This window comes from Bufo bufo, chromosome 4 (genome assembly GCF_905171765.1).
Source record: "Bufo bufo chromosome 4, aBufBuf1.1, whole genome shotgun sequence".
NCBI classification, from domain to species: Eukaryota; Metazoa; Chordata; class Amphibia; order Anura; family Bufonidae; genus Bufo; species Bufo bufo.
In genome coordinates, this window is record NC_053392.1 from 452,009,252 (window position 1) to 452,034,788 (window position 25,537).

Below are 25,537 nucleotides of genomic sequence, written 5' to 3' on the forward strand. Positions count from 1 at the left end.
TTCATTCAGACGTCCGTATGCGTTTTGCAGATCCGATCCATCTATCAGTGCATCCGTAAAAATCATGCGGACATCTGAATGGAGCTTTACAGGGGGGTAATCAATGACAGGGGGGTGATCAGGGAGTCTATATGGGGTGATCACCACAGTCATTGATCATGCCCCTGTAAGGCTTCATTCAGACGTCCGGATGTGTTTTGCGGATCCGATCCATCTATCAGTGGATCCGTAAAAATCATGCGGACGTCTGAATGGAGCTTTACAGGGGGGTAATCAATGACAGGGGGGTAATCAATGACAGGCGGGTGATCAGGGAGTCTATATGGGGTGATCACCACAGTCATTGATCACGCCCCTGTAAGGCTTCATTCAGACGTCCGGATGCGTTTTGCGGATCCGATCCATCTATCAGTGCATCCGTAAAAATCATGCGGACATCTGAATGGAGCTTTACAGGGGGGTAATCAATGACAGGGGGGTGATCACCACAGTCATTGATCATGCCCCTGTAAGGCTTCATTCAGACGTCCGTATGCGTTTTGCGGATCCGATCCATCTATCAGTGCATCTGTAAAAATCATGCGGACATCTGAATGGAGCTTTACAGGGGGGTGATCAATGACAGGGGTGTAATCAATGACAGGGGGGTGATCAGGGAGTCTATATGGGGTGATCACCACAGTCATTGATCACGCCCCTGTAAGGCTTCATTCAGACGTCCGGATGCGTTTTGCGGATCCGATCCATCTATCAGTGGATCCGTAAAAATCATGCGGACGTCTGAATGGAGCTTTACAGGGGGGTGATCAATGACAGGGGGGTGATCAATGACAGGGGGGTGATCAGGGAGTCTATATGGGGTGATCAGGGGCTAATAAGGGGTTAATAGGTGACGGGGGGGGGGGGGTGTAGTGTAGTGTAGTGGTGCTTGGTGCTACTTTACTGAGCTACCTGTGTCCTCTGGTGGTCGATCCAAACAAAGGGGACCACCAGAGGACCAGGTAGCAGGTATATTAGACGCTGTTATCAAAACAGCGTCTAATATACCTGTTAGGGGTTAAAAAAAACACATCTCCAGCCTGCCAGCGAACGATCGCCGCTGGCAGGCTGGAGATCAACTCTCTTACCTTCCGTTCCTGTGAGCGCGCGCGCCTGTGTGCGCGCGTTCACAGGAAATCTCGGCTCACGCGAGATGACGCCTATTGGCGTTAGCGTAGCCTGGGGGAGCCGCCGCAATGACGCCTTTCGGCGTTACAGTTGCGGGAAGTGGTTAAAGACACGGTGACACCAAAAGGTGGCGTTTTCATTGGTAACATTGAGGTACATGCAACATTTTGATCGCTTGATATGTTTTTTGTTAGGTGAATAAATAAATTTAAAAAAAAAAGGAATAAGACTTACCGATAATTCAGTTTCCATGAATCCACCATTATGGCAAACAATTAAAGATTAACCCCTGACCTCTGTAGGGGCAGGAACAGAGAAAGGTTAAATTACCCCCTCCGACCACCGTTTACCAGCATGTTACTAGATTACAGTGCTCCATAACCCAACTATATAAAAGTTAATTTTTTTTTTTTATTATTTTTTTTTTGAGGGGGGGGGGGGAATATTGTGACATCATGGTGGATTCATGGAAACTGACTGCAACCAATTAGAGACCTAAGATCACTTTAAATTAAGGGGGGACTGTGGCCTAAAGCAGGGCTTGACAAATTTCCTTGGAATCTAGGAGCCAGCTAAAAAAGTTAGGAGCCAGGCGGAGCCGCGTCATAAAGCCCCCAGTAGGTGCCCGCATAGTGCCCCCCCCCCCACGTCTCCATAGAGCCCCCCCAATAATGCTGTATACCATGTTACATATACCGCCGCTCTGTCCCCAGACCCCATTGACTATAATGGGGACGGGGGTGGAGCTCCGGCGCAGCATGGCAGTTCGCGGTGAGAGGCCGCCGGACTAAAAAGTTGGACATGCAGTACTTTTACCATGCACTGCCGTGCTGCGCCAGAGCTCTGCCCCCATTATAGTCAATGGGGACAGAGCTGCGGTCCGGCGAAACAGCGGAAGGACGAATCCGACAGGGTGAACAGCCTGCCGGATCCATCCTGCCGCAAGTGTGAAAGTACCCTTAGTTCTATAGCTACTGAATGAGACAGAAGAAGGGATGCCTTTAACATATAGATCTCCTTGAGAAGCCAATTTGATCCTAAAGGGTTAATTCACACTGTAATCTGAACTGTGTCCTGTCACTGTCACATCACTGCTGCAAAAGCATGAGCACAGCCTCAGTGTAAACTGTTCTAGAGTCTGACTGACTGTTCTTTTAACTCAATGAATCGAATGAGTCTCTATCGGATCTTTAGATTCTTTTAACCCGTGACTCATTCGATTCATTTCTATTCTAACTCCCTGTACAGACGGCTCAGAGCTGCTAGTGCTTGCCTTGCCTCAGCTCTGATTGGTTGGTGGGCGGGGAGGGAAGGGGCTGGCAGAAGCAGCTTCCACTCTAGGATCAGATTACACTCCTCCCGAGCCCCTCCCCTCCCTGCTGCCAGCGTCTCTGCTATTGTGTGCTGTGACGGAGATGTTTCAAACGGTGCTGCCTCCGGACAGAACGGCAGCTCCGCACCCATCGCCCGGGCACCTTTGAAAACGGGCTGACAAATACCCAAGCGCCAGGACTAAATTCCTGGTCGCCATGGCGACCTGGCGCCTGGGATTTGTCGAGCCCTGGCCTAAAGTACTTTCCGTCCAAATGATAGTTCAGAGGACCCCGACAAGTCTAATTTGTAATGTTTCACAAACGTGTTCATACTGGACCAGGTTGTGGCCCTACAAGTCTGCTCCATCAAAGCACCAGCTTTTTCTGCATATGAAGATGACATGGTTCTAGTGGAATGAGCTTTTATATTGATTGGTCAATTAAGTCCCTGAATCTTGAAGCAATCTGAAATGGTCTGTTTAATCCCATAGGGACCCATGACGTACCGACACGGCATGGATCCCGAATCCTTAAGGACCCATGACGGCGGGCGGTGATCGGAACACTGTGCCTGTTCAAATCATTGAGCAGGCACCACGGCTAAAAACGCATTGTAAAGGATTAGACCCCCAAAAGTTCAAGTCCCAAAGTGGGACAAAAAATAAAGTGAAAAAAATAAAAAAGTGGAAAAAAAAGTTTTCCCACCAAAAAATTAAAAAAGTTTCAAGTAAAAATAAACAAAAATGTAACTTTCCCCAAATAAAAAAATAAATAAAAAATTGGTAAAAATGGGTGGGGGGGGGGAGAAGTATACATATTAGGTATCGCAGTGTCCATATCGACCGCCTCTATAAACATCTATAAAAATCTGCCTTCCAAAAACCGTATGGCATTCCTTTCCTTCTGCGCCCTGCCGTGTGGCCGTACAGCGGTTTACGACCACATATGGGGTGTTTCTGTAAACTACAGAATCAGGGCCATAAATATTGAGTTTGGTTTGGCTGTTAACCCTTGCTTTGTAACTGGAAAAAATTTTTAATGGAAAATCTGCCAAAAAAGTGAAAATTTGAAATTGTATCTATTTTCCATTAATTCTTGTGGAACACTTAAGGGTTAACGACGTTTGTAAAATCAGTTTTGAATACCTTGAGGGGTGTAGTTTATAGAATGGGGGCATTTTTGGGTGGTTTCTATTATGTAAGCCTTGCAAAGTGACTTCAGACCTGAACTGGTCCTTAAAAATTGGGTTTTTGAAAATTTCTGAAAAATTTCAAGATTTGTTTCTAAACTTCTAAGCCTTGAAACATCCCAAAAAAAAAAAATATATATCATTCCAAAAATGATCCAAAACATTAAGTAGACATATGGGGAATGTAAAGTAATAACTATTTTTGCAGGTACTACTATGTATTATAGAAGTAGAGAAATTGAAACTTGGAAATTTTCCTCTTTTTTTTTTAATTTTGGGGTAAATTCTGTATTTTTTTTTATAAATAAAAATGTTTTTTTTTTTTTACTTCATTTTACCAGTGTCATGAAGTACAATATGTGACGAAAAAACAATCTCAGAATGGCATGGATAAGTCAAAGCGTTTAAGTTATCAGCACTTAAAGTGACACTGGTCAGATTTGCAAAAAATGGCCAAGTCCGTAAGGTGAAATAGGGCCGAGTCCATAAGGGGTTAATCCATCTGGCGATGGATGCCTTAGATACCATCTCCCCTTTATTTGTACCCGAAAATTGTACTAACAAGTTATCCGCTAATCGGAAGTCCTTTGTGACCTCTAAATATTTTAGGACCATTCTCCCGACATCCAGGGAATGAAATGCTTCCTCTTTAGAGTTTTTAGGATCTATGCAAAATGAAGGTAGTACTATCTCTTGGTCTTTATGTAAATCAGATATTACCTTAGGTAAAAAACCTGGGTCTAACCTCAAGACTATTCTGTCATCCCGTATGGTAAGATAAGGTTCCCTGATCGAGAGGGCTTGTATTTCCCCCAGCCTCCTGGCCGATGATATGGCTATGAGGAAAGCAGTCTTGTGAGATAGAAACTTAATGGAACTTCCCTCCAAAGGTTCAAAATGCTGTCTTGTTAGGCCCCTGGGAACCGTACTTGGATCCCAGGAAAGGACTCTAGGTCTAATTGAAGGTTTTAATCTAGAGGCAGCTTTGATGAGTCTTTTAATCCATCTGTGATTAGCCAAATCAGTATCAAAGAAAACGCTCTGAGCTGATATCTGAACCTTCAGGGTAGAGGGTCTAAGGCCCAACTCTAGGCTCCTTTGAAGAAACTCAAGAATCTGCTGAATATTAGGTTCTGAGTGATTGGGTTTGATTTCTCCTGCCCAGGAACAGAACTTTTTCCATATCTTTAGCTATATGGATGAGGTCAGCATCTTCCTGCTTGCTTTCAGAGTGGATATAACTTTCCCTGATAGACCCTTGCGTTTCAAAAATGTCAGATCCAGGGTCCATGCCGTTAACTTGAAGAATTCCAGATGAGGATGTGTGATCTGGCACAGAGTTAGAATGTCCTTCCTGAGGGGAAGGATCCATGGTTGTTGTGGTGATAATCTCTTCAACAGGGAGAACCAACTCCTTTTGAGCCAGAATGGCGTTATCAGAATCAGATTTGCTTTCTCCTGAATGGCCTTCTGTATACAGTCAGGTCCAAAAATATTGGGACATCGACACAATTCTAACACTTTTGGCTCTATACACCACCACAATGGATTTGAAATGAAACGAACCAGATGTGCTTTAACTGCAGACTGTCAGCTTTAATTTGAGAATATTTACATCCAAATTAGGTGAACGATGTAGGAATTACAATAGTTTGCATATGTGCCTCTCACTTGTTCAGGAACCAAAAGTAATGGGACAATTGGCTTCTCAGCTGTGTTATTCCCTCATTATCCCAATTACAATGAGCAAATTAAAGGTTCAGAGTTCATTTCAAGTGTGCTATTTGCATTTGGAATCTGTTGTTGTCAACTCTCAAAATGAGAGCCAAAGAGCTGTCACTATCAGTGAAGCAAGCCATCATTAGGCTGAAAAAAAAAAAAACACACATCAGAGATAGCAAAAACATTAGGCGTGGCCAAAACAACTGTTTGGAACATTCTTAAAAAGAAGGAATGCACCAGTAAGCTTTGCAACACCAAAAGACACAGAAGACCACGGAAAACAACTGTGGTGGATGACTGAAGAATTCTTTCCCTGGTGAAGAAAAACACCCTTCACAACAGTTGGCCAGATCAAGAACACTCTCCAAGAGGTAGGTGTATGTGTGTCAAAGTCAACAATCAAGAGAAGACTTCACCTGAGTGAATACAGAGGGTTCAGCCACAAGATGTAAACCATTGGTGAGCCTCAAAAACAGAAAAGGCCAGATTAGAGTTAGCCAAACGACATCTAAAAAAGCCTTCACAGTTCTGGAACAACATCCTATGGACAGATGAGACCAAGATCAACTTGTACTAGAGTGATGGGAAGAGAAGAGTATGGAAAAGGAAAGGAACTGCTCATGATCCTAAGCATACCACCTCATCAGTGAAGCATGGTGGTGGTGGTGGTGTCATGGCGTGGGCATGTATGGCTGCCAATGGAACTGGTTCTCTTGTATTTATTGATGATGTGACTGCTGACAAAAGCAGCAGGATGAATTCTTAAGTGTTTCGGGCAATATTATCTGCTCATATTCAGCCAAATGCTTCAGAACTCATTGGACGGCGCTTCACAGTGCAGATGGACAATGACCCAAAGCATACTGCAAAAGCAACCAAAGAGTTTTTTAAAAAGAAAGAAGTGGAATGCTATGCAATGGCCAAGTCAATCACCTGACCTGAATCCGATTGAGCATGCATTTCACTTGCTGAAGACAAAACTGAAGGGAAAATGCCCCAAGAACAAGCAGGAACTGAAGACAGTTGCAGTAGAGGCCTGGCAGAGCATCACCAGGGATGAAACCCAGCGTCTAGTGATGTCTATGCTTTCCAGACTTCAGGCTGTAATTGACTGCAAAGGATTTGCAACCAAGTATTAAAAAATGAAAGTTTGATTTATGATTATTATTTCTCATTACTTTTGGTCCCATATGAAAACTGTTGTAATTCCTACACCGTTTACCTGATTTGGAACGTAAATACCCTGAAATTAAAGCTGACCGCCTGCAGTTAAAGCACATCTTGTTAGTTTCATTTCAAATCCATTGTGGTGGTGTATAGACCTAAAAATCTTAAAATTGTGTTGATCTCCCAATATTTATGGACCTAACTCTGGGAATTAGCTGGAATAGAGGAAAAGCGTAAGAGATCCCAATCCCAGGTCTAAGAGAATGCATCTATCGCCTAGAGCTGGTCCCTGGGATTTAGAGAGTAAAAGATTGGAGCCTTTGAGTTGTCCCTTGAGGCAAATAGGTCTATGGATGGACGACCCCAACTTTTTACAATCATGTTGAAAATTTTGAAAATTTGTATATTTAAAGACCAGTCTCCCTGGTCTACTTTTTTCCTGCTTAGGAAATCTGCTACATAATTTTTGCTTCCCTTTAGATGTATGGCTGAAATGGACTGTCACATTGTCGGAGATCATCTTTATGTGCTGGCCCTTCAATTCCTCCTTGACTACCTTTTAAAAGGTTTCCCAAACTACTCAGAGTTCACGATAATTTGATGACTGGGCAGCTATCTCTGGAGACCAGATTCCCTGAAAGAGATTTTAGCCGACCTTTGCTCCCCATCCTGTACCGCTTGCGTCGGTGTGGATTACTATCGATGGTACTTTCTGCCAGACTACTCCTTTTCCCCAATTCTTTTGAATTTAGCCACCAACGGATGGATTTTTTTTTTTACATGCCCCGGGATCAGAAAATTCTGGTCTAGTGATTTCTGGCGTACCATTTCCTCAGTAAACAGGCCTGGAGAGTTCTGTAGTGGAATTGACACCAGGGAACTGCCACGATGCAGGCTGTCATTAATCCTAAGAGAGTAGGACCTTTTTCCTAGGAATTCTCGTGTCGCTTCCTGTAAGGATTCTATTCTTTCTGGTGGAAGAAAGGATGCTTGTTTTCTTGAGTCTAGGCGTATGCCAAGGAATTTCATCCTCGTCTTTGGTTTATTACCCATACTAGACCTTCTAAAAGTTGACAAAATCTGCCTAGATCTGCTTCCATCTGATGTTTTGAATCTGATATCATTAGAAAATCATCCAGATAAGGGACTATAGTAAGTCCCTCTTTCCTCAGGAAAGCCACCATCTCCACTTTTAACTTGGTGCGCAGATGAAATTCCAAAGAGGAGGGCGACAAACTGAAAAACCGTAATTAGTCTTACCGGTAATTCCATTTCCTTGAATCCACCATGATGGCCACAATGAGATTGACCCTTGACCTCTGTAGGGGCAGGAACACAGTTTAAATTCCCCCCCATCCCTCCACCCCCTCAGTGTTTAACAAATTACCAAGGTAGGTGAACAGAAAATTTTTTTGATATTACTTCATACCCCAGAATAAAAGAGTTCTTCCATTACCCACTTTATTAATTTTTTTATATATTTTTTTTTTGGGATGGGGTTAGTATGGGCTAACCTGGGTGGGATATCGCCTGTAGAACCTTCCAGCCAAACTGGATTTTCGTAGAATCAGGCAGACTAAGGCGATAATGTCTAATGAAGGTATTTACACTTGATCAAGTTGCAGCCCTACAGATCTGATCTAGGGGAACTCCACCTTTTTCTGCCCAAGAGGAGGCGGTGGCTCGATAAGAATGAGCTCTAACTACCCCCGGGCAGGACTTCTTTTGGATGGAACAACAGCATTCAATAGTGGATCTAATCCACCTGGCTAAGGAGGACCCAGTAAGTTTCTTCCCCTTATTCCTACCTGAGAATTGGACCAGTAAGTTATAGTCCTTCCTAAATTCTCTGACCTCCAGATACTGAATAACTGTCTCAGTACACGTCTAAGTCTCATTTTGTCTTCCATCTCCCCCTCCTGGTGAATGGGAATGGAAGGCAAGAATATCTCCTGGTCTCGGTGGAAGGAAGAGACCACCTTTGGCAAGAAACCTGGATCTAATCTGAGACAAATATGGTCCTCCAGAATCTAAAGATATGGCTCTCTGCAAGAGAGGGCCTGTAACTCCCCAATACACCTAGCCGAAGTAATAACTATTAAGGCCGTTTTTAGGGATAGCGGTTTTAACAATATGTTGGATAAAGGAAAAAAAGGGGGGCATTGTTAATCCCTCAAGTACTGTGTTCAGATCCCACGTGGTAACTCTGGACCTTAGAGTAGGCCTTAATCTAACCGCTGCCTTGATGAATCATCTTAACCATCAATGTTCAGCTAGGCTAGTGTCAAAGAAGGGGCTCAGAGCAGATATCTGCACCTTAAGCGTACTGGGTCTTAGCCCTAGATCTAGACCATTCTGGGGGAGAAGATGTATCCGGATGGTTATCTCCGAGCCAGGAACAAAACTTTATCCAAATCTTGAGGTAAATGGAATTAGTAACATTCTTCCTACTAGCCTTGAGTGTAAGGATCACTTTATCAGAAAGGCCCTTTCTTCTCAATGTCTCGTTTCAGGATCCATACCGCTAACTTGAATATCTGGGGATCTGGAGGAATTAGAGGGCCCTGGACAAGCATATCCCTCTGGAAAGGAATTTCCCACGGGTCCTGCAGGACTAGTTGTTTTAAACTGGAAAACCAGCTTCTCTTGGCCCAAAGAGGAGTTTACCAGGATTATTGTAGCAGTCTCTTTGGATCTTCTGAATGACCCGAAGTATAAAGGGTATTGGAGGGAACGCATTTACCAGCTTCCAATTCCAGCTTATTGAAAAAGCGTCCACTGCCCAAGGCTTGTCCCTTGGATCTAGGGAACAAGAGATCTATCTGAGCATTTTCTTTTGAAGAAAATAGATCCATCTCTGGGCGACCCCATCTGGAGACTATTTCCCAGAAGATGACCCTGTTTAGAGACCACTCTACTGCCTCTACTCTTCTCCTGCTGAGGTAGTCTGCCTCTATGTTTTCGGAACCCTTCAAGTGGATTGCAGATAACTATAGGGAATTTTCTTCTGCCCAAGCAAAAATTTTCTTTGCTACTTCTCCTAGAGGGTTGGATCTTGTTCCCCCTTGGCGTTTTAGATAAGCTACTTTTATGTTGTCGGACAGAACTTTTAGATGCTGACCTTTTAGAAGCCAATCCCCTTTTCTTAGAGACATGAGGACATCACTCTCTGAAGTTGGAAGATCTTCTCTTTGTTTTCTGGCCAAGTACCTTGAAAAACAATTCTCTGATTTTTGCGCCCCAGCCTAAGGCTCTGGTGTCAGTTATCAATTGGATCTCTGGCTGGTTTAACCAGCTCATTTCCTGAAGAAGGTTCCTTCTGAGCTTCCACCACTCGAGATCGGACTTCACCCGCTGAGGTACTTGGATCTTTCTGTCCAAATCTGTCTTGGTTTCTGTTCCATTCTTTCAGGTTCCAACTATGAATTATTCTCAAGTGTGCCTGGCTCCAAGGAACAGAAATTAAACAAGCCGTTAAATTCCCTAGCAGACTCATCACTTCTCGTATGGAACATCTGTGAGCTCTTTAAAATCTCGAAATCTTTTTGATAAGACACTCTGCTTTGTCCTGCGGTAGGAAGGTCTTTTGAGAGTCCGAATTTAAATTCTACTCCTAGTAATCTTACCCTTTTTGATGGAGTGAGGGAAGATGTCTTTATGTTTATAATCCAGCCTAACTCTGAAAGGATGTTTAAGAATCTTTGGGTTGCTGCCATATTTTCTCCCTTTGACCGGGCGATAATCAGGAAGTCGTCGAGGTAGGGGATAATGATTGAACCTTCCTTGCGAAAGTAAGCGACCATTTCTACCACTAGTTATGTGAATTCTCTGGGAGCGGAAGAGATGCCGAATGGAAGTGCAACGTACTGGAAGTGACGTAAAGTACCTCTTAGATCTTTTATTGTAAAACGTAGAAATTTCCGTGAGAGATTATGGATGGGAATGTGATAATAGGCATCTTTGAGGTCTATTGAGGACATGAATGCCCCTTTCAGGATGAACGGGATTGTGGATCTGATGGATGCCATCTTGAATCTTCTGTACAGAATGGATCTGTTTAGTGGTTTTAGATTAATCATGGTACGATAGGACTGGTCTGGCTATTTTTACTAGGAAAAGGTTTGAATAGAAACCGTCCCCTTTCTCTGGATCTGGAACTCTTTGAATTACGGCTGAACTTAAGAGTCCCATAACGTGGGTAAATCTGACCTGCCTTGAGACGAGGTTAGGAATCTTCTGGGGGGGAACTGAAAAGAATTCTATCTTGTATCCCTGTGCAATAATGTTTAGTGCCCAGGGATTTGTTGTGATCTGCTTCCATGAAGATAAAAAACTTACCAGTCTGCCCCCCACCTTGGCGTCATTGTTTACTAGACTGTCCGTTTTGAGGGTTAAGGATGAAACCTCTACCTCTTCCCCCTTTCCCCTATATGATCTCTGATAGGGTTTAAAAGAAGCCCTTTCGTCAATTTCAACCCTATCCTCCGGAAAACCTTTTTTCTTATCCGCAGCCTTCTCCAATATCTTGTCTAATGTAGGGCCAAACACAAACTAACTCTCCTGAGAAGGGGTTAGAACCCAACTTAGCCTTTGAAGCCTTGTCGCCAGACCAGGCTTTCATCCATAATGCTCTACGCGCAGCATTTGATAATGCCCCCTCTTTAGCGGAGAAACGAATAGTTTCCGCAGAGGTGTCAGCTAAGAAGGCTGTAGCGGATCTAAGTAAAGGGATAGAATCTCTGATCTCTTCTCTTGGGGCTTTGTTTTTAAGAAGTTCATCCAGTTCCCCTAACCAGATGTACATGGCCCTAGCTACAGATGTAGCAGCTATGTTAGCCTTTACGCTAAACAGACTATTCCCAGGCCTTTTTTAATAACCAATCAGCTTTACGGTCCATGGGGTCACCTAGTTGGGAGGAGTCCTCAAATGGGAGCACTGTTCTTTTAACTGCCTTCGCCACCTGAATATCTACCTTGGCTGTCTCATTAAAGATCTTACACTAGGACTAGTCAAAACAAAGTCTGTTTCTAAATTCCTTAGAGACACCCAGTCTCCTCTCTGGGTCTAGCCACTCGTCCATGATCGTCTCTTATGTTTTCATTTATCGGGAAAACAATAGATTTTTTTTTAATCCAAGTTCCCCGAACATTTCGTCCTGGACAGTGCTTGGTTTAGGTGTGTCATCGATTCCCATAGTGGATCTGACAGATCTTAATAGTTCCTCCATTTGTTCAGATGAGAAAAAAATACTTCTTATCCTCCTCTATGATTTCTCCCATAATCTGTTTAGAGGAGACCGAAATTTCCTCTGCCTCGTCCGCTTCAGAGGACTGGACAGAAAGTTAAAGTTTTTTTGGCGGATGAAGGGGACCACTGGGAGCAGATATAGAGGCTAAGGAGGACTATATTTCATCCTGAATAAAGGTTTTAATCTCAGAAAAAATATTTGGTTGTTCCTCCTTCCATATCTCAGAAAGACAAGACTTGCACAGTCTTTTCTTATAAAATTTTCCGGGAGCTTCTTAGAGCAGGCATTACATTTTAATATCTTTGACTTAGATCTAGAGTATTTTGTGCCCTGGAAACAAAGGAACAACCAAGTATACAACCAGTTAATAGAGCTAGAACGCTTGTCTACAGAAAAGAGGAGTCTAGCATTCAAAACCCCCACAGGGGACTCACAGTACTGGCACTTGCAGAGGGGTCCGGGACCTCTTGACGGGGAGTAGGTGTCTCAGACATCGCGGGCGAACTGCAGGCAAGTGCTGAGTGAAGTCCCGCGATTTTTTCAAATTCCAGCGTCTTAAGTCAGACTGCGCCTGGGGCTGCCGGCTCGTTCATGCGCCGCACCGTCCTCTAGCCTCAGCGCTTCATGCGCCACATCTGCTCCCCCCGCCGGTCTCCTGTTAGAACAAGAGGACACCGCATTCGCAGCCGACTGCTTCCACCAGAGGAAGGAGGTCTGCTGAATGGGAAGGACCGCAGGCCCCAGCATAAGCCGGAACAAGGGTCCTCAATGCTCCTGCAGCCCAGCCTAAGCCCCTGCCGAGGGAGGGCAGCCGGATATCCGTTAATAGAATGGGATCTTCCTTCTTCTCTTCCCTCCACAAGGGCTCTCTCCACGTGTTAACCCCCGTAGGTGCAGGAAAACACTGAGGGGGTGGAGGGGTGGGGGAATTTAAACTGTGTTCCTGCCCCTACAGAGGTCAAGGGTCAATCTCATCTTTGCAGTCATGGTGGATGAGGTGGAAAATGGACGATGTTCCCCATAGGATCTTTTATGGCGAATCTTAGGTACTCCAGTGATTGAGCTTTGTTTGGGACGTAATAGTACGCATACTTTAAAAATCGATCGTACACATTAACGCGTTCTTCCCCATCAGCGGGATGGCAGTGCTCAGAGATTCCAACTTTAAACTTCCTGTATGTTATATGCCTGTTCAGAACCTTTAAAGGATAACTGTCGCATTTATTTTATTTTTTTCACTATTGGATTTTGGTGATTAAGATCACCTTGTTGGCCCTGTTTCAATTTTTTATTGTTTAATAAATAACCCCTAAAAGCCACATTTTTGTCCCCAGTATTGCCTATTGTTACCAGAGATTAAAATCAGGTTGCTAGGCATCCAAGTCTACCAGCTTGCTCAGAGGAAGACAGGGGACACACAAGCAGGCTGTCCTCCTGCCTGCTGCTCCTCTCATTACTGGTCTGAACTGATAGCCAGAGTAAAAGTTGTAAGGAATTGGATAAAAAGCCAGGTCCTCCCTGGCAGCTGATAACAGTGCCTGGGCTGTGTACACTTCTCCACATCCCTGCGCTTGGCAGACGCTCCCTCAGCAGTGCTGGAGAATGGGGGCTGGAGCAGGAGCCGCTCAGCAACATGTGGTAAGAGGAGCGCTTGGAGGACTACAGGCTTCAGCCAGACCCGGGAACTTCACTGCAAGACCTTCCTATACAGTGCTGGTCTTCACGAACTTCATTGCAGGAGTCCTATGGATTAACCCCTGCATGACTGCTTGGCTTCACCAACTTCTCTGCATCCTACAAGTAACCCCTGTATGGGTTCAGTAAGTACAGCCCCCCATAACCTTGTATTAACCCTTGCATGGGATTACTAAGTGCAGCCCCTGCATGACTGCATGGCTTCACCAACTTCTCTGCATCCTACAAGTAACCTCTGCATGGGTTCAGTAAGTACAGCCCCCCCATAACCTTGTATTAACCCTTGCATGGGTTTACTAAGTGCAGTTGAGGTGGAGAAGCTAGTGCAGAGCTCAATGCATTGTGAGTAGTGAGGGCAGGCGGGATTAGCCTCAGGGTAAGGGCAGTGGCAGCCATCTTATCAGAATAGTGAAATTGCAGTTTTATGCAGACTGGTCGCTAAGGGCTAAACCTTATTAAATATGGGGTAAGTTAGTCTAATAGTTATTGATTCGGAAATATGTTATTAGTAACTACATATATGAAAACTGAAATTAGGGTCTAAATGTGACAGTTATCCTTTAAGTTTATTATGGTTCGGTAAGAACCCCCAGTTTTTTTTTTTCCCCCACAAGGAACAGATTTGAATAATAGCCTTGTCCCCGTTGGGACTGAGGAACCTGAACAACTACTCCTAATTTTATGAGCTCCTGAACACGTGCCTAGATATTTTTTAGGAGTATCTTTGAGGAATGGTTTAAAGACACAGAACAGTGTTGGAGGGGTAGAGGTTTATGGCCCAGGGTTTGAAGTTATCGACTGCCATTGAGGAACAAACCCTTTTAGTGTCTCTTATACCCTGTAGTCATTGTCTGTCTGTACTTTTAATTTTGGAGATTGAGAAGATGCCCTCTACTGCGCACCCCTTTCTGGTAACTCCAGCGTCCAGTTTTGCCCTTCCCCCGATAAGACCTTTCTTGGTTATTTTGGGAACTTAAAGGTCAATTTTCTCCTAGGTGGTCTCTCCTCAGGGAACCCTTCTCTTATTTGTGGCCTTTTCTAGTATTTTGTCCAAGACCGGCCCAAACACACTCTCTGGAGAAAGGAATTGAACATAATTTCATCTTAGAAGTTTTATATCCTGCCCAAGATTTCACCCAGAGTGCTCTCCTTGCGGCATTTGACAACGCTGCGTCTTCAGCCGAAAATCTGACTGTTTTAGCCGAAGCATCCGCTAAAAACCCTGTTGCAGACTTTAGTAAGGGAATAGACTATTCCTTCCCTTGGCTGCATCTCTGGGCCCGATATTTTCTCCTGGCACCAGACCTCCCTCAGTTCTGTGCCTGCTGTCTCCCGGATTTAGAAGCACTTCCGTGTATGCGTGCGCACACACCGTTCTGAACCGGGAAGTGATGTCTGACGTCCGTGATATGTGCTGCTCTTGCGTCGATGCCTGCTAGTCTCACTAGGAGATATGAGACAGTGGCAGCATCAGGGTAGGCTCCTGATCAACAGTGAGCATGACCCTGCAGTCTCCCTGCCAGCATTGGAATACACCGCCGGAGGCCAGGAGACATACCTGGGAGCAGATTACCGCCAGGGAAGCGCAGACTCCCGATGCGGTGCCCAGGTAAATACCGCCAGGGAAGCGCAGACTCCCGATGCGGTGCCCAGGTAAGGCTACTTTCACACTAGCGTTCGGGGCTCCGCTTGTGAGTTCCGTTTAAAGGCTCTCACAAGCGGCCCCGAACGGATCCGTCCAGCCCTAATGCATTCTGAGTGGACGCGGATCCGCTCAGAATGCATCAGTCTGGCTCCGTTCAGCCTCCGCTCCGCTCAGCAGGCGGACACCTGAACGCAGCTTGCAGCGTTCGGGTGTCCGCCTGGCCGTGCGGAGGCAAACTGATCCGTCCAGACTTACAATGTAAGTCAATGGGGACGGATCCGTTTGAAGATGACACAGTATGGCTCGATTTTCAAACGGATCCGTCCCCCATTGACTTTCAATGTGACTTTTTTTTTTTTTTGTTCATGGTTATGCAAACGGATCCGGATGCAAGCGTTTGCATTATAGGAGCGGATCCGTCTGTGCAGACACCAGACGGATCCGCTCCTAACGCAAGTGTGAAAGTAGCCTAAAAAAAAATAAAAAAAAATATAACAATCCTTTTCACATCCCTGACTGGCAGAGAGGGCTTCCTCTGTCCTGACCACTGTAGGGGCAGGAACACACTGGTGAACGGTGGTGGGAGGGGGTAATTTTAACTCTGTTCCTGCCCCTACAAAGGTCATGGGTCAATCTCTAATTGGTTGCCGTCATGGTAGTGAAATAGAAAAATAGCTGTTTGGCATAATTATTATTTTTTTTTTTTCAGTGATCACCAAATGGGGTAGATCGTGTGATATTTTTATAGAGACGGTTGTTACCAACGTGGTGGTACCAAATAGGTCTATTTTAATTTACTTAATTGGGGGAAAGGGTGTTTTTATTACATCTGAAATTTTTATTTTTCATTTTGTGTCCCCCATAAAAGGTCATACAAGACCCCAGGGGCACATTAAACCTCAAATATATATATTTTTTTGTTAAATGCCAATTTCTCCTGTAACTAGGGCTGACATAGTAACCCTAGGTACAGGGGGAATACAACCCACAGAGATGCTTTACAGTAATATACTATGCTGTACAGCCTTACTCCATGGCTGATACTACAGTCTCGGCAGATATCTGACCGCCGGGCCAGGAAGCAGCATATCGCTTGCATAGCTATATGTCGAGTTTATGGTCTATGAGTAGTCAAATTAGGTTATGCCAATATTTAATAAAATTTAAAAAAATTGGACAAAACATAATACATGATAATCTTTCTAAAAAAAATTGAATCCACTCTGTACCTCACATTGATACAGAGCTCTCCTTATTCATTTTCCAATTGCTTTACTACATTTATTTTAAGCCGACAGCTCAGTACTTTCAGTTGCAGTTCTATCCCCATCACAGCTCAGGAGCCATGTAATTTCTGCCCATCCCAGGTGAAGACTGGGAAATTAACGTGACCCTGGAAAAATAAAATAAAAGCGTCTCCACGTGGGAGGCGGGTCCAAATTGACAGAAGGCAGAGCAACACAAGTGGGCTGGGAAAACAGAAGTAGGAGGGCCCTTCTATACCATAGTGTAACAAAATACGTTACCAGCACAGCAAAATACAACAGTGCAGCACAAAATAATACCACCCCTGCCACAGTATTCAACTGCATCATTGTCCTAAAGAAAGCAATACAGGCAGGGCAAATAAACAATGGTGCACGTGGGGCCCATGGTGCACCATTACTAAGGTGGCACCAGGTGAATTCACCAGGTTTATGTGGTCCCTGCACTCAACTGTAAATGAGTCTATTGGATGCAGATACAAAATAGAGCATCCGACAGCATTGACTGAACAATAGAATCATTGGTACCCAACTCTGCCATTTCCAGAGCCTCTGACATAGGCAGCGGAATGACATAATACTGTCTGCGACATTCCACAGGAGAATGTGTTCAGTAACATGACAACTTAATATGCATGCCAGAAGACCTCTAAGCTACCTTTAAAATTTGCATTCTCAGATTGTTGCACTATGAAGACAAAGGGGAGGGAAAAAAAAAGTACCTGGACTTAATTCAACCAGATAAGGTAGCTTGTCTGGAGAAAGCGAATAGCCATAGGTGTCCAATCTTTCCTTGCTCTTTGAAACCTTTCCTTCTGTTCTCCTGTTCTTCTTTGAGAGGTAGTCTATGGGTCTCCTTTTCAACTGAAAAACAAGCTCCCCTATAAACCAAAAAAATTAAAAATTGTATATTTTATATATATATATATATATATATATATATATATATATATATATATATATATATATATATATTTTATATATCTATTTATATTTATATTTTTTTCGCCCTATAGGACACACTTTCCCCTCACGTCTTATGGGGCGAATACTAAGAAGCGTTTCCATTATGAAAGCACTCATTAGTAAATGAAACGATGAAAGTGCCCTGTAGTGACCTCACGATGTGCGTAGTATAGATAAAAATAGTGTACTTAAAAGAAAAGTTCAAAGATTTTTTTCTGTCACTTAAAACCAGATAGAAACACATATCCTTTTCTTCTATACCATTTTTATTTTCTCCTCCCATTGCAGGATGTTCTTAGTGTGGGGGTGGAATTAAGTCTTTGTCTGAACTGTTAAAGGACCCTAGATCTAAACCCAGGGACCTGGCTCAGATACCTAGTTGTGAAGCTTCATATCCTCTTTCTCCCCTCAGTCTCTTCTTCAGTCCCAGCTTACACAATTTGAGAACGTGTGCTTTTGTGTCTGTGCCCCTGCACATGAAATTTCGATCATTTATGGATTGTTGTTAAGTGACGAGGGAGGTGAGCCTAACAAGGAAAGAAGTCTAGAGGAAAGAAGGTTTGTACAGTACACAAACATAGAAGAGGATTCTTTACGGTAAGAGCAGTGAGATTACTCTCTGCCTGAGGAGGTGGTGATGGTGAATTCACTAAGTGTTCAAGAGTGGCCTGGATGTATTTGCTTGAGTGTAATATTACAGGTTAGGCTACTTTCACACTTGCATTCGGTGCGGATCCGTCTGGTATAAGCACAGACTGATCCACACTTATAATGCAAACGCTTGCATCCGTTCAGAACGGATCCGTCTGCATAAACAGCTTTTTCAGATCTGAGTTTTCGCATCGTGAAAACTCAGATCCAACAGTATATTCTAACACAGAGGCGTTCCCATGGTGATTGGGACGCTTCAAGTTAGAATATACTAAGAACTGTGTACTAACTGCCCCCTGCTGCCTGGCAGCACCCGATCTCTTACAGGGGGCTGAGATCCGCACAATTAACCCCACAGACAGCGCAGGCAAGTATAATGCTTCTAAAATTGCGGCACCTGAGGGGTTAATTGTGCGGATCACAGCCCCCTGTAAGAGATCGGGTGCTGCCAGGCAGCAGGGGGCAGTTATGTCCACAGTTCTTAGTATATTCTAACTTGAAGCGTCCCCATCACTATGGGAACGCCTCTGTGTTAGAATATACTGTCGGATTTGAGTTTTCACGATCTAACTCAAATCCGATGGTATATTCTAACAGAGGCGTTCCCATGGTGATGGGGACGCTTCAAGTTAAAATATACCATCGGATTGGAGAAAACTCAGATCCGATGGTATATTAAACAGGGACTTTACATTGAAAGTCAATGGGGGACGGATCAGTTTGCAATTGCACCATATTGTATCAACGTCAAACGGATCCGTCCCCATTGACTTGCATTGTAAGTCAGGACGGATCCGTTTCGCTGCGCACGACCAGGCGGACACCAAAACGCTGCAAGCTGCGTTTTGGTATCCGCCTCCAGAGCAGAATGGAGGCGAAACGGAGCCAAACTGATGCATTCTGAACGGATCCTTATCCATTCAGAATGCATTGGGGATGAACGGATCAGTTCGGGGCCGCTTGTGAGAGCCCTCAAACGGATCTCACAAGCGGAACCCCAAACGCAAGTGTGAAAGTAGCCTTATATTTATTAGATTTCTGGAGAGATCTTTTATCCAGGGAGTTATTCTGATTGCCTGATTGGAGCCAGGAAGGAATTTTATGCCCTAAAATATGGAAAATTGGCTTTAACCTCACAGGTTTTTTTTTTTTCCCTTCCTCTGGATCAACTTTCAGGATAACAGGCTGAACTGGATGGATGTCTTTTTTCAGCCTTACAAACTACGTTACAGCCCCTCTACAATTTAACAAGATGGATTTACCACACATTTTAGAATGAAAGTTTAGGATGGGGGTGTGGGATCTGTAGAAAAAAAAAAATAACAACTGGAGAAAAATATATATATTTTTTTTTTTCATATTATAACTTAATATATTAGGCTGTACTACTGAGTTGTGTGAAATTATAGTGACCATTTAATATAAAAAAAGAAAAAAAAGAAAAAACAGATACTACCTTTATCACTTGGCCAGTCCCGGAATATCTGTAAAGGACACTCCTCATCTTCTAGTATAGTTTCTTTCATAGCTTTATCAGAATGTTGAGTACCAGAAGGTAACACTATCTGTAAACAAGATGTTAGAATTCACGTTAATACATAAAAATAAATTAATGCTGTGCATAGTACCGGTCAGTTCACACAAGTTTTTTTGGAGCTCAAAAATGAGCGCCAAATCTGCTCCAAAAAAGCCTAGAAACAGCCTCTCATTCATTTCAATGGGAAGCAGCACTTGCTTCTTTATGACACGTGTAAAAAAAAGAAACGCACCAAGATATGCTTTTGGGTAAATTACTGTACAAAATCTGCCTGAAAAACGAGTCAAAAAACACAATTTTGAGGCGTAAAAATCTGCTTGAATCCAGCGCTTTTTCTTGTATTTTGAAAAATAAAAATCAGCCATGCGAACTGACCATAAATTATTAAAGATAACATTTATCAAACCTTAAATTTAAAAAAGTATAACCGTATACCATATTTTTCACCCCATAAGACGCACTAGAGTGAGACACTGAGCCTAGAATATTGAACCTTTTCACAAAATTCCAATTTTAAGCTGCATTAGTGCAATTCCTTTTTATTTGCATTACTGAAATAAATGGACTTTCATGATATTCTAATTTTTCGACTTTCACCTGTATGTAGTCATCCATTTTTAACTCATTCAAAACAGAAAATAAAGTTGTCATGCAACTGACTAAAAAGTCTACCACAATATTTATGAATAAAAAATTTTTTTTTTTTAAAAAAAGCTGTTTTGAGTCTGCAAACCTTCCTTTGCTGTCTTGATTCATTCTTCAGTCGCATTAGATTCTTGTTTCCATGGTAACAACCACTGTGTAATACAGCGGCCATGCTTGCACACTATAGGAAAAAGCATCGGCCTCTCTTGTGGCCATGACCATGGGAGTGTGCTTAGGCACTTTCTCCTGCAGTGTGCAAGCACGACCACCAATGATTGATTGCAGGGTGGTCGTAACCATAGAAACAAGCCGTGTATAATGTGATGGAAAAATGGATCAAGCCAGCAAAATCGACAACAGTGGGGACACATGCAGTGCACAGTATACAGTTAGTAGTGAGTACCCATGCAGTATATAGTATAGTCAGTAGAGAGGAGGACCCAAGCAGTATACACTCAGTAGTGAGGACCCAGTAGACAGTCAATTGTTAGCAATCATCTGGTTGAGAATCGGACCGTGCAAAGGGCCCAGTAACGGGGGGAGGATTGATCTACAAATAGACTAGATGCATGCACAGAACCAGGTGTTGGAGCTTTTTAGAAGCACATCTGTATGCCAAATGGTGAACTCTGACAAAGGCAGGGTCCGGATACGAAATAAGGATATATTTGTGAACAATATCAAATATTTTGGTGGTACAACTTGAATAAAACATGGGAAAGATGTACAGGAGGTAAGCAACTACATGAACATATCTGTGAAACACCCTAGTAACCTCGAAAAGACCCTTCAAGTGTGTAGGTTCTCACCTTGGCAACGCAGAACTCGCTAGAATTTTCCTTCTCCATCCCATACTTTTCCAATGCTTCAATAACAGCAAAATCTGCTGTATCATTTGTGGACAACAGGATGGTTTTATATGGAATGTTGGGTTTTAAACTGTCAGCATAAATTCGTAAGGTACCACCTATGTAAACAAAAAAAAATTAACATTATTTTATCATAAAGACAATGTGAAACAATTTATGCATGCTTAAAAGAAAAAATAAATAAAAATAATGCAAATGTGAAGAAGCCTTGGGTAACCTGCAATTAACCTGAGTGGACATGATATATTCATGAACAGTTATGAAAACGTACGCTATGTTCACATCCACTGAATATACGTACAAAATGTTTTGGGCATTTCCTGCAATTCTTGGCATCCTGCTGTATATATTTGTAGTTTGTCATGCCACGTATCACCCCCATCCAATATTGCAAATCTGCATACAAACACATGCTGCATTTTCCATGGCTTGTTTTTCCACAACACAACACAGAAAATTATCCCATTGAATACAATGGGTGTCAGAAATCTGATTGTGTAGAATGAAAAAAAAAAAAAAGAAAAAAATTATATATATATCTCCATATCCTAAAAAGTTCACTCTACTCTGTGGAATGAAGAGCACAGCAGCAACTGGGTAGCAGAATAAGGCCTCATTCACACGACCGTAGGTATTTTGCAGTCCGCAAACAGATCCGCAAAAAATAAGGATGACGTCCGTGTGCTTCCCCTATTTTGCGGAACGTAACAGCTGTCCCTTATAGAACAGTACTATCCTTGTCCGTAATGCGGACAATAATAGGACATGTTCTATTTTTTGCGGAACCGAAATACGGACATACGGAAACGGAATGCACACAGTAACTTCCAGGTTTTTTTGCGGATCCAAAAAATGGAACGGACACGGAAAGAAAATACGTTAGTGTGCATGAGGCCTAAGGGTGTTTCACAAAGAGCATATTTTGGAAAACAGACATAGAAACATGTGTCGGCAGATGAGAACCATTTGGCCCATCTAGTCTGCCCAATATACTGAATACTATGAATAGCCCCTGGCCCTATCTTATATGAAGGATGGCCTTATGCCTATCCCATGCATGCTTAAACTCCTCCACTGTATTTGCAGCTACCACTTCTGCAGGAAGGCTATTCCATGCATCCACTACTCTCATGTGTCCGAAAACAAAGAGGTTGATTCCAGCTTTTAACGTATAAAAATGTGTTCTTTATTCGGCTTGCATAGTTTAAGATCCAACAAATATCACATGGAGAGACACAAAGTGATTGTGACGCGTTTCAGGCTGTGGTATTGAGCCCTTCTTCAAGACAATACATAGTGTGCTAAAAACAGGTACTTATATACAACACAGGAGGGTTCCTCCTCCCTCTCTAATTGGATGGAGGTTGCGTCCCAGGCCCAGGTGTTCCAGGATTAGGAGATCCTCCCAGGAACACGTGGGCGGAGAAGCAGTAAATCAGTGTTATACATTCAAAAATCACATACTGATGAATTACATGTACTGCAAGGTTAAATCATGTTTCCTGTTCAAACCCTTTGGTATACAAGTTTCCAAAATGAACATCCAATATGTTTCTCTACTCAGAAGCTTTTGTTTCCGATCACCTCCTCTGATAGGTGCGGAAACAACCTCCACCCCCTGTACAGAAAACGCAGAAATATCACCCTTATGAACAGTGGCAAAATGCATTGTTCCCGCTGAGACATTGCGAGACATAAAATGAGGGACATCACTTAAGTGCTTTCTTATACACACCTTCAAATCATTTGTGGTGCAGCCCACATATTGTAAACTGCATGTTCTGCATGTTATAACATATACCACATGATCTGTATTGCAATTTATGTACTGTTTTAACATATGTTGTTTATTGTTGGCCATGGATGTGACTTCTTTTGAGATGAGCATGTGTCGACAGCAGATGCATTTTTTGCTGCCACATTTGTCATTTCCGTTAGTTTTGGGCCAGGTGCTTATTCTAGGAAAATTTTCCCTGAATAGGCTTGGACTAATTTTTTGGCCCACTGTGGGAGCTCTTTTCGCTACACATCTTATCCCTGTGGATGCTATATTTTTCCAATCCTCATTGAAGTTCAGAATATGTAGATGTTTTCGTATAATTTTGCAAATCTTAAAATAATCTCTGCTATAATTTGTGGTGAAAGTAATGGGTTCCTCTTTGTTAGTAATATTTTCCTTTTTATTCTTGTTTTTATTTTTTTCAGGGAAAATGAGGGTTTCTCTATTTTTGGATCTAGCAAAATTTATACCTCTGTTTATACTGGTTTAGGTGTATCCTCTCATCTTAAGTCTGCCTGCAATGTTTTTAACCTCTCTTTCAAAGAGTTCCTGGGTGGAGCAATTCCTCTTAGCCCTTATCATTTCTCCCTTGGGGATATTTTTTAGGACGTGTGGTGGATGGCAGGAGGAGGCAGAGAGAATAGTGTTACCAGCTGTAGGCTTTCTATGGGTGTATGTAACCACCCTATTAGTGCCATTATCCACTTCCAGGCAGAGATCTAGAAAAACATTTTTTTCCGGATCGCTGGAAAACGTTAATTTTATTGATGTAGTACAGTTATTCAAGTACTCTATACACTACTATTCTCTCTTTGTCCCCCTGCCATACCCACAGCATATCGTCGATAAATCGACCATACCATTTTATATCCTCCCTATATGGGTTATTGTCAGAAAAGAGGACTCTATTCTCCCACCACACCATATATATATATTTGCGATTGAAGGTGAGTATTTAGCCCCCATAGGGATTCCTGATTGCTGGAGGTAATATTTTTTATTGAACATAAAAAAATTAATGTTTCATCAAAAAATCTATACATGAACATAAAAATTCCTGCAGCTCTGGAGTGTAGTTGCTGTAACACTAAGAACCATTTTAAAGCAACAATGGCAGATTTGTGAGGTATGCTCGTGTATAATGAGGAGATGTCTGCTGTTACCCATATATAATCCTTATGCCAGTCAAAAGAAAGAAAGTTGCCCAGAACCGTACCAGTATCCCTCAAATATCCCGGTATCAGTGGCACAAGTGGCTGTAATAGGGAATCTGCCCATTCCGATAAGTTTTCGGAATAAGAGCCGATGCCTGCCACAATCGGGCGTAATGAGGGAGGGAAACCTGGTTTGTGAATTTTAGGGAGCGCGTGAAATATGGGTGTAATTGCATGTTCCACATATATGAATTCAGTTTCTTTTTTAGACAGAATGCCCAGGGAGTGGCCCCTATTCAAAATTGCACTGAGCATTTTCTGACAAGGGAGGAGAGGATTGCAATCCAATGCGAGATAGACACTGGAATCTTCAAATAAGTCCAGAATCTGATTTTTATATAGCTCGCTGTCTAGGATCACTACCGCTCCTCCCTTGTCAGCTCTCCGTATGACAACATCTTGCATATTTTGTAACTCTTCAAAAGCTTTATATTCATTTTTTGTAAGATTATTTTTATACATTTTTTTTTTATCTGAAATGGCTTTCAAAGCACAGAGATCCCTCTGAACGAAATCCTGGAATCTGTCAAGGACCTCGGATCGGGACTGTATAGGGTAAAAGCTCTTATTAGAGGTCCTATATGTGAGAGATCTATTATATACACAGTCCCCATCCGAGACCCCACACATCCACTACTCTCATGCATCTCATCCACTACTGCTGTTTTCTGCACCTGAGCCAGTAGTGTTTAAAGCTGGAAGAAGTAAAATATTTATATTTATATTTATATATATATATAATAGGGCTCTTTCACACCTGCGTTATTGTCTTCCGGCATAGAGTTCCGTCGTCGGGGCTCTATGCCGGAAGAATCCTGATCAGGATTATCCTAATGCATTCTGAATGGAGAGTAATCCGTTCAGGATGCATCAGGATGTCTTCAGTTCCGGTACGGAACGTTTGTTGGCCGGAGAAAATACCGCAGCATGCTGCGCTTTTTGCTCCGGCCAAAAATCCGGAACACTTGCCGCAAGGCCGGATCCGGAATTAATGCCCATTGGAAGGCATTGATCCGGATCCGGCCTTAAGCTAAACGTCGTTTCGGCGCATTGCCGGAGCCGACATTTAGCTTTTTCAGAGTGGTTACCATGGCTGCCGGGACGCTAAAGTCCTGACAGCCATGGTAAGTGTAGCGGGGAGCGGGGGAGCAGTGTACTTACCGTCCGTGCGGCTCCCCGGGCGCTCCAGAGTGACGTCAGGGCGCCCCAAGCGCATGGATCACGTGATCGCATGGATCACGTCATCCATGCGCATGGGGCGCTCTGACGTCATTCTGGAGCGCCCCGGGAGCCGCACGGACTGTAAGTATACCGCTCCCCCGCTCCCCGCTCCTACTATGGCAACCAGGACTTTAATAGCGTCCTGGGTGCCATAGTAACACTGAAAGCATTTGGAAGACGGTTCCGTCTTCAAATGCTTTCAGTACACTTGCGTTTTTCCGGATCCGGAGTGTAATTCCGGC

The 25,537-nt window shown here is 43.2% G+C and overlaps 1 protein-coding gene across 11 annotated transcripts in view; it reads right to left on the reverse strand.

The window, feature by feature from the left end:
* The window catches only part of AFDN (afadin, adherens junction formation factor), a 508,028-nt gene that overhangs the window by 372,231 nt on the left and 110,260 nt on the right, over positions 1-25,537 (reverse strand). For all 11 annotated transcript variants that reach the window (XM_040429419.1, XM_040429420.1, XM_040429421.1 and 8 more), the window contains exons 6-8: positions 21,021-21,178; positions 19,486-19,594; positions 17,135-17,293 (exon numbers count right to left, since the gene is read on the reverse strand). In XM_040429419.1, coding sequence (XP_040285353.1) covers positions 17,135-17,293; positions 19,486-19,594; positions 21,021-21,178 — 426 coding nt within the window. The remainder of the gene's footprint in view (positions 1-17,134; positions 17,294-19,485; positions 19,595-21,020; positions 21,179-25,537) is intronic.